General features: G+C 35.6%; 1 protein-coding gene across 1 annotated transcript; it reads right to left on the reverse strand.

The window, feature by feature from the left end:
* Nucleotides 1–1980: 1980 nt before the first annotated feature.
* On the reverse strand, nt 1981–7921 carry LOC122775695 (ganglioside GM2 activator-like). Its single transcript, XM_044035782.1, has 4 exons — nt 7682–7921; nt 5015–5167; nt 3415–3597; nt 1981–3023 (listed from the first exon to the last, which is right to left on the reverse strand). Exons 1-4 carry the CDS (start codon nt 7766–7768, stop codon nt 2865–2867), a joined length of 582 nt encoding a protein of 193 aa, XP_043891717.1. The 5' UTR covers nt 7769–7921; the 3' UTR covers nt 1981–2864.
* Nucleotides 7922–10379: the final 2458 nt, after the last annotated feature.

A 10379-nucleotide genomic window follows, 5' to 3' on the forward strand; every position in this document is an offset into this window, starting at 1 on the left:
TAATATAAATAGCAGAGCTTTTAAATATGCAGATGGTGACATTAATACCAATTCGTTTTAGGTTAAATAGTGCTTTAGCTTTAAAAGACTCATTAAATGGACTGCAGGATGTGCTGCCACCTGCTGGCTCATGCTTGATAAAGCAGAAAACTTCAGAGTCTGTGTTTTTCTACCTAAGGCTGAAATAAACAGGAAGTCCTAATGGAGAAAATTACTTTTGCATTGTTGATGTGTTCTGTTTGTTTTCATCAAATCAATCATTTGGTCAGTGAAATTGGATGACAACATCACACATTCATCATTTCAAGTATTTAAGAACGAATAAAACCGCAGCTTCACTTGTCCATTATAATGAAAGCATCCATTATTTGTTTGTAAATGTAACCGTTTAGAAGCAAGATAATTATATTCATTTTGTATAATAGAAATAAATGTATTATTTTGTGAATACACTAGAGGGCGCTGCAGGACCACAAGTGTAGAGTACCCGCGATAATAAGGAAGATGTCAATTAACCATATTTTAATTGAACTTTTACAACAGAACTATCACAATATGAAAAAGGTCAGAATGTCCTAGACTATATATTAGTACACAGTCAGTCCGTGTACTGCATACATCTAATGATATTAGTATTACGTATCATCTCATAATTATGGGATATTATGTCAGAATTATGACTTTGGCTGAAACTGGCTTCCATAAATAACACAAGTTCGAAAAGTTTCGAACATTATTAAACGCCGTAGAAGACTTCTTTCTTTCTTTCTTTCTCGTCTGTCTTTTCTGTCCCTTCTTTCTCTCTTATACATGTAAACAGAAGTTTGAATGTAAACAGTGATACAAAGAAGAAAGAAGTTGTCAGGTCAGATTAATGAAAGACGTATTTATTTATTCTGCCAATGAACTGTCCTAAATGTTTTTTTAACTTTAACATTTCCATTTAAATTGTTTTTTATTATTTAGTAAATTATTCAGCATACTTTAATCTATACAGCACAATGTTGAGAAACTTTCTTCTTATCAGTTTGTGTCAAAGTTGGTCGTGCAACCAGCAGGGGGCGTCACAGCCACTTCACCCCGTCAGCCTCAGTGTGACATTCTCCTTTTATTCTGCTATTTTTTTTCCCTTAAATTAATAGAAAATGGTTCTTTATTGTTTTCATAGCTTTGAAAAGTCGCCAGATTCTTGGCACTTTAACTAAATTCATAATTCACACTTTTAAGAATTGGATTGGATTTGTGAGCAATAAGTTAAATGTTCATTTTTATTATTGTTGTAGAGCTGCAGCCAACGATTATATTCATAATCAATTAATTCTCTCGATTAATCGAGTTAATTAACCGTTTGGTCCATGAAATGTAGGAAATTTTTGATCAGTGTTTTTCAAACTTGGAAATGATGATGTTCTCAAATGATTCAGTACCACCAAGCACATTTCCAGAAACACAGATGAATATTAATTTAGAGCTAAAACTGTAAAAATTAGTTTTAAATTAGCACTACTTAATCCAATTAATTCATTTCAGCATTTGGATTTACAGTGTGGTGTAGTTTTTGAACAATTTATTTTATTATTTATTTTAAAAATCTGTCACTGGTCTAAAATCCCCCTGATTTTCAGAAGAAACACTGACACCCTGTGGTATAAAATTAAACTGCACTTTCATTGTGATTTTTAAAATCTATTTTTAGGTTATTTATTTGAATATGAAATTATATATTATGAAAACATCCTTGAAAGTTTTGCTTTGTAAAATACGATTTATAAATTCAAGACCATTGTCTTACTGTGGAGACAAAATATGAATATTAATTATTAAACAGGTGCATTCATAGTGCAATAAAATGTCTGTCTTCATTTAAAAAAAACAAACAAACCACAAGTTCTGTCCTGTGTTTAAATGTTAAATGTCGTGTACTCACTTTAAAATATAAACAATTAATATATTGTGAATAAATTACACTTCTCTTCTGAATTAATGTGGAAACTTTTATTGAAAAACTGACAGTAAACCACAGGCATGATTTAAACAGTCGATCAAACAAAAACAAACTTGAAATGATCTTAAAATTAATATGAAAACTGACAGATGAGTCTGTGTGATCATTTATATTGATTTAATTTCAACTCATAATTATTAAGAAATGATGAAGAACTTGATGAAAAAGTAAAAGCATATGACGATTAAATGATTAAAAACATTAAATCAAAAGTCTTTGACACGTGCGATCGCCGACCACACAAACATAACAACAATTATAACAATAGTGGTAATAATAATGATATATACTTAAATGCACTGGCAAAACAGCAGAATGTACTGTAGCAGCAGAAAAGGCACAGTGGAGTTTGTTTGGAGACGTGAAAAGCTCGCCCTCTACTGGCCATACGGTGGCATCTTACGTGACTCCTAATAACTGTACCTCTTTCACGCTGCTGTCGGAAAAAAACACGTTAAAAAGTGTGAAATAGCTCTGTATTCCAACACCTGTCACGTGACATGTGGTCACTCGTCAGTCTCAAAGAGTTAAAGGAATCTTAAATTAAAAACTGTTTTTACCAGCGCAGTTGCCGTTGAAAGGAAAATGACTCAAATGTACATAAATAAAGAGGGAAAACATAAGAAATATCACATAAAGAGTTTAAAAACAGTCGAATTGTATCTTTTTCCCCCTCCAAATCTACACTGATATACTGTGTTGCCTCATCTCGTTTTTCTCATGTGACCATAAACTGTGAGGTTTATGCGTCTCTACACCTTTGACAACTTCTGCTTTCATTTCCCAAAACAAATAAAACTAAAAAACAACAACTTTACACCTCCAGACTGTCTGTGTGTTGTTGTTGTTGTTGTTCAGTTCAGTTGGAGTGAATCGAGAGAGCCACTTTGAGGCAGCCCAGCTCTTTGCCGTTGCCGTTGCCCAGGACCCCCTGGATGCGGTAGTCTCCGTTTGTCAGCCAGTACGGCAGGTCCATGTCTGGAACGTAGAAGTCAGACTGAGGGAGAGAGTACGAGCCCTGTGAGGAGACACAGACGAGGGCACAAGGTCAAAGGAAATCAATCATTACCCTGCAACAGTTCAGAGCTCGTATCGCTGTCATCGTTCAAGGTTTTGCTCAGGAAACACAAATGATTCCATTTTTATTCCTTTATACTAGTGTTATAACAACATCTTTGTTTATAACAACATCTTTGTTTCTATACTTCTATACTCTATACTATATTTTGATGGATGATTATGCACTTTTAAATATGACGTGAAGTCCAGCTGTAAAAACCACATGCATGTGTTGAAAGACGTGAAGTGGACCCGAGTTATTTTTGTATTCGCGGTGTTCACATGAAAACAATACAACAAAATCACTCTTTAATTGCGTGTTGTGTTCTTTCTCAGCAGCACAGACTCACAGCTTTGAAGGGGCAGTGGCACGGCAGTCCGTAGGTGTGCAGCGGTTCGGGACAGTCCTGACCGGGCGGGATCAGCTGGTTCAGAATAGCGCACGCGTCCTGGTAGTGACAGCTGCCCAACTCCTCCACACAGGGAATCTTCACCCAGAAACCGGCCACCTCCTTCTCCAGAGTCACGGTCACCTGGTGAGGAGAATGTGCGGTTTGATTCCACCAAAACACTTCTTTGTCTAAATACTTCAAGTTTTAAAGGTTCAATCCCCCCAAATCGACAGCAAGAAGCAGGCACAAAGTAGAATTTCCTAGTTTTTAAATACTTTCCCCATTGTTTCTGAATACTTCCTGCCAAAAATCATATTTATACATCTTTTTTTATGCAACTGTTAAACCTTAATATTTGCAGCTACATTGTCTTGCCAGAACAAAATGTTCCTAAAGTAAAAAAGAAAAACCCAAAAGGTTCTGGCTGCCTGAGACCAGATGGTCTGAAGTGTCTATTACAGGAAATAACTGTGAATAAATATGAAACATATGCAGCATAAAACACATCCTGCAGACTGGACCAACTACTTTTCTTCAACTTTCACCCAAGATCAAAACTCGGTGTTTAATTACCTGACATTTGTTTTGTGATAATAACGATATAGAAAAAAAGATTATGGTGACAAAGGAGGGGAAGCAGCGGTTGTTGTTTTTTTCTGCTGAATGCAGATTTCAGATTGGAAACTAATCCATTTTTTTGGCACTTCTTGTCTCGTGCATTATTAACTTGTATAATGATGTTAGATGATGTTTTTTAATTCAACTTTCCTCTTACTTTTGATATACTCCCCAGTTAAAGGAACTTTTACACACGTGATTTACACATTTTTTGCAGCAATGAAATGAACCTCAAATGTATTTTTCAGCAACAGGTCCAGACAAATGTCTGCGTTTAAACTAGCTGCTCGCTCACTGCACACAGACAGGACATGATGACACAAGACAAGTTTAAACTGCAGTCTTGGCTAATTCTGCGTTTATGGTCCCATTGTTGGCACAGACGTGTTTGCGCGTGTGAAATCTCACCAATGTGGAGGCTTGAAGTGTTTTTGAAGTGCATGCAAAGGGAACGCAGAGTTAGAAAATTCTTTTTTTTTATGCATGTTTTTCAAAAAATGGCTCGATGATGCATCAGAGCCACGTTTAACATAACTCCTCCTCAAACAATGTAAAGATATAGACCTTATTTGTGGCAGAAACATGGAAGTAGACGCCCAAGACACAAGTAAAATACGATCACACACTGCAGGAAAAGAAGAGTGGGATTGACATGATTACACAGAGCAATCACAAGAACCTATGGAGCTTATTTCTCCGTCTTTTATAATTGACTTGAATTCCCCCAGAGTACAGCGTTCCAGGTAGAAGGGGCAGAAAACCTAAAAGCCTTTTTGCCCAGTTAAGTTTTGACTCTCTGGACCTGCATCGGTATGATGTCCATAGAACGCAGGCCCTGTTAAATGGTTAAAATAAGATATGGATATTTTCACCATAAAACAGGGGACTTTCAGAGAGATTCATGCTCGGGGATGTGCGAGACAGATTTCGATGCACTCACTGGAAGTGGAGCGGCGAGTTCAACGTCTGTGGTCCCCGAGGCCGACGCCGTCAGGTCTCCTGGGATGGTGATGGGGTCTGGAGACAGGGCCAGAGTTTTCAGTACAGCCGGAGTATCGGGCTGCCCACAGTTCTTCCAGTCAAAACCCAGAACCTGGACAGCACACAGACAGAACACATACATCAGTTTTGGATACTTCACATCCACTTTTGAGCGATATTTTCAAAAAAAACCTAGAAGTTTAACAGCTTAAGCTTAACTTAAAACGTCTTTTAAGAGATATTAGAAAGGGGGAAATGTTCAGGATTTGTTCCCTTTATTGAACAGCTTCTGAGTCATTGTAATGGTTAAATGTCTTGTTTGCAGGGAGACCATAACAAATATGAACTCCAAAACTGTAGGGGGAGCTCTGTAGAGAAAAAGCCAAAAAAGTCACAAGACTTGCAAAATTCCACTTTTTTTTTTTACAGAAAACCACAAATCTTTTGAGTCACATTTATGAAATTAAAAATTATTATTATTCTAGTAATACACTTCTTTTTTTAATTGACCCCAGGAAAATGAAGCACAATTTGTCCACAGTGGCACAGAATCTGTATCTCAGTCTATTTAAGACAACCTCGTCTCTTTTCTTTCACTTCTTCTTTATCTGCCACAGGTTCTCTAAAAATATCAGTCGTACATCTGCAGCAGTTCTCAGATCATTACTGTGACTTCCTGTTCTTCAAATTTTTGACTTTTTGTTTTTCGGTTTCATTGGTTCATTGAACACCGACAAATGGTTAAGGGCAAAAAAACAAAACATGGTTCTGATCAGCTGCTCTGTAAATGCAACGTGAATCAGATAAAAATGAAAACACAAATAAAGAAGCATTGTTCGGTTTCGGTGCTCAACACAATGTGGAACAAACTCAACTTCAGGGAACTGAAGATCTGCTGCAGCTCACATTTCTTCGAAATCAAGAATGTCACAGACATTACACAGTTACTCTCACTATTTCCTACTAGAGTTAAGATTCCTTTTAATTTCATTTAATTTATGGACATGAAAATCCTTAATCATGTCTATGTTTTAACGATGACTTTTATCAATATAAAACTTTGTAAATATGGGCCTTTGTTACACGTGATGATGAATATTCTTTAAGGAACGGAAAAAATTACTTCAATAGTCATCATCATTAATAATTAGCTGCCAACTATTTTGATCTAAATTGGCTGTGTTGAGTCCAAATAATTAAAACAAGATACACACTTTATGAACCTTTTTAACTCCACTCCAAAGTCAATATTTAGTTAGTGTGCTTTATATATAGGTTTTTCGAGTTGGGTAATGTTTGCCCCATATACAGCTGAGTGGTTTAACAGTAAACTGTTGAATCATGTTTGTTTGTTTGTTTGTTTGTTTTGCCTACGGGCTCCTGATTTTTTTCAGCTTCTTACATTTGAATATTTGGTTACTGGTTACTTTGCTCCATAGAACAAAGAAACCATTCAAACTGAATGGTTTTGGTTTGTGGACAAAACGAAGACATTTGAGAACATTGTTATTTTTCCAGGTATAAAGAAAAAAGTGATACACATTTTCTGACATTTTACAGAACCAAACAACACATTTCTGAATCTTTTTGTATGACGTGTCAGCATTCTCACTCTCAGAATGTATTTGTCTTGTCTAATATTTACTTAGTGTGCTTTATATTTTGAGTTGGTTTCACAACGTTAATGTTTGCCCCACATACAGTTAAGAGGTTTTACAGAAAACTGTTGAATAACAAGCCCTAGGGCTGCAACAATTAATCTATACATTGATTATTAGTCAATTATTAGATTAGTCACCAACTATTTTGATCATCCATTGATCTATTTTTTGTAATTGAAAGTAATCCTGATTTTTCAGCTTCTTACATATGAATATTTGCTGGTGTCTTTGCTCGAAATAACATAGAAATCATTAAGACTGTATAATTTTAGGTTTGTAAACAAAACAAGACATGTCTGATGCAGAACGACCCCGTTCACCTGAATGGACTGTAGAGCAAGTCAATAAACTAATATTCTTTAAATCTGTTTACAGGCTTCCTCTATGTCGTAACTTAACAGATACATTTGCATGATTTACAGTCATATTTAAAAAAGCCTTAGTAGTTAGAGTCCATGAAACACATTAAAACACTGCTTATGTGAAGAAAATATACAACCAAAAAGACAGATATTTGGCAGATCATCTACATAATGGAAAAGATGACTCAGAAAATGTACTTTATTCAAGACAAGAACAGCGACAAAGACGCAGGAAAGATAGTTAATTAATAAAAATAAAAGAGTAGAAGAAAATAGGAACAAGGACGCATTGCTTTGAACGTAACTCACACTTATTTGTTCCTGTATTTTCCTATATGTTGGTTTTACACCTGTGTAAAAGGAAACACTTTGAATAAAAAATGAAGTGACTAGTATATTTGTCTAAGATTTTCTTAAATGCAAATTTACTCATATCTATGTTATGATATTGAAAAAAACCTCACAAACTGAATTAAGTAAATAAATAAATGCTGTACAAACACTAACATAAAAACACAATTGTAATTCGTACGAGCTGTGCAGAAAACTGTGTCACCACCTTCCAAATAAAATAGCAGCAGACACACACACACACTCACTCACCTTTACATGAGCGAGTCTCCTGCAGCTCACCTGAGCCACACACACACTCACAGTGACCAGCAACGACATTAGCGTGGATTTATCCATCCCGACTTTATCTTCACAGCGTAAACACACAACAGACACTCGCGGACACACAGCAAGTCAGAAATCCTCCGCAGCGTTTGTGTGAAAACCAGCGAGGACACTCTTCTAGTTACTATTCAACTGGAGACAACTACTTCCGTATTTACAGTTGAGCCGGCCCCGTCACATGATTACGTCACGTGGACGCTACTAGGAAACGGAGCTACCAAATTAAAAGACATTCGGTATGTCTCTTTTTATAATATTTTTGTTTTGAATATACCCCTTTTGTCTACTCATTCTAAAATTGTTTTCTGAAGTTCAATTCAAACAGCTGCGAATATAATTCGCAGCTTTACATATATATGAATATATATGTTTAATTTAATTTAATTTAATTTAATTTAATTTAATTTAATTTAATTGTTACATTGTTACAATTATCATTTTTAAAGAAATGTAAAGCCACAGTTAAGATTCGAATCTGTAGATTTAATTTCGAACGACAACTTCTTACCAACTGAGCTAATGAGGAAGACACGTGACTCTGGTGGAGTTTTTCGTATGGCCGTACAACTTTGCTTGCTGTACACCTCCGCTCGACTCTGCGTTGTGTTTCTGTTGTTATTTTGATGGAGGAGTGTTGTGCGGAGAGAAAGGAGTCACCAGACAAAGGGTTCAGGATCGTGAACAAGACCTCAGCCGAGCATTTATTGGACAGTCTGCTTGGACTTTCAAACACCGTGGCTGGCCTGCTAGCTCCAACACTTTGCGGGGCAAGGTGAAGTAAATTCTGAGCCAAAATGGCGCCCCCATACGGACTAGAAACCGTAAAATGACGGTGTCCTGGGAGAACGTTTTGCTTATTAAACTCCTGCCACAAAGACAGTGCAACAGCGACGCCCTGTGGCACAAATATGTAACTGCCTTACACATACCTATATTTGATTTAAATTTAAGGAAAAGCTACGTAGAGCTGACGGCGGCCATTCTGGGGTAATGAAAAACATCACAGTAGGAGAAATACAACACTTCGTTCAATTAGGTGATTATACACTTCTAAAAATATAGTTGAATTATTCTGACTTCAATTTATGCCAATTGAAGTTAATTTCTCCAACATTGTTAAAGTAAGCTATTCTTAGGTTAGCTTCACTTGTAAAAACCCACTACCTTAAGGTAGTAAGGACTAAGGAAGTAAAGTAAAAGTGAAAATATCTAAAATGACTTATGATGTCAAACTTATGATTTGGGTATGCGTTCTTTTTTTTCTTCCAGGTGGCACAAACAGGCTTATATGTAAGTATGTAAATAATGTGACATTATTTACATACATTACATTTTATTGTTAATTACTTTCATTATATGTTGGTTGTAATCATTTTAACATATTCTCATGACAATAGTCATTTTAGAATAAGGGGATATACTTAATTTTGTTTTAGCTATAGCTAAATGTTCAGCTATTAGCTTCATTTTATTCATCTGTAGCTGGCTAGCTAGTTTCAGTCACTACTGAAAATCAAAACACTTGCCACATTAAATAGTAATTCAGTAAAGCAGCTAATTCCTGCAAGTCCTGCATCCTTGTCATTGTGTGTGTCTTTGTGAGGACCAAAAAACTAATAAACCACACGGAGTGAGGGAGTTAGGGTTAGACATTTATTTGTGATGGTTAAGGTTAGGGTAAAGGCATTCAATTATGTATTAAGTATCCTCAGTAAGAATGGTGTGAGAATGTGTTTGTAGTTGCAGTATTTTTTTTTTACCTCTTAAAGTCCTTTCTGGCATAAATACAGACCTTGTCAGGACAAGTAGTTCTCATGGAGACCAAAACCTGGTCCCACTAAGGCAGAACCGACTTACTGAGGAACTGGTTGGGTTTGCGTTGAGGATTTGAATTGTGATTAGGTTCAGGAGCATTTCTGCTAATTTTCCTTTCCATGTGTTGTCACATAATCTAAGGGAAGACATTTTAATGTTATGAACACCATTATCAATGCATATTTCTGTACAATCATTTTTGAATATGACACTATCAGTGTGTCTTTATATCACCCATGGTCGAGACAGGATGAATGATGAAATAAGTAACTTTCTGAACACAATGGAAAAGTCTAAGTGAGAGCAGTCTTTAAACACTGAAGAGAAAAATTATGTAATTTCTCATTAAAAAGAAAAAATCAGAATGAAAAACAAGTGGAATTTTGTAAAACATGAAATCACATCCTACTAGAGCTGCAACTAACGATCATTTTCACGATCGATTAATCTGTCGATTATTTTCTCGATTAATCAATTAATCGCTTGGTGTTCAGAATATCAGGAAACCTTAAAAAATGTTGATCAGTGTTCGTCAAACCTGGAAATGATGATGTACTCAAATGTCTTGTTTTGTTCACAAACCAAATGATTGACCTTTAATGATTTATTTGTTATCCAGAGCAAAGAAATGAATAAAATGTTCACATTTAAGAAGCTTAAACAATCAGACATCTTGTTTTAATCATGAAAAAAGCAACAAACCGATTTTTCGATTATCAAAATAATTGCTGATTAATTTAGTAATCGATTAATCGTTTCAGCTCTACATCCTACTTTATCTTGAATAAAATAAGAACACAGACAGCAA

Source organism: Solea senegalensis, linkage group LG10 (genome assembly GCF_019176455.1).
Source record: "Solea senegalensis isolate Sse05_10M linkage group LG10, IFAPA_SoseM_1, whole genome shotgun sequence".
Lineage (NCBI taxonomy): Eukaryota > Metazoa > Chordata > Actinopteri > Pleuronectiformes > Soleidae > Solea > Solea senegalensis.

What these genes read in the sequence shown, in the direction of transcription:
- LOC122775695 (XM_044035782.1), bottom strand. Translation starts at nt 7,768, where the DNA reads ATGGATAAATCCACGCTAATGTCGTTGCTGGTCACTGTGAGTGTGTGT. An exon ending in GGAGACTCGCTCATGTAAAG is followed by an intron (nt 5,168 to 7,681) that starts GTGAGTGAGTGT and finishes TGTGCTGTCCAG; the next exon opens with GTTCTGGGTTTTGACTGGAA. An exon ending in GCCACTGCCCCTTCAAAGCT is followed by an intron (nt 3,024 to 3,414) that starts GTGAGTCTGTGC and finishes GTCTCCTCACAG; the next exon opens with GGCTCGTACTCTCTCCCTCA.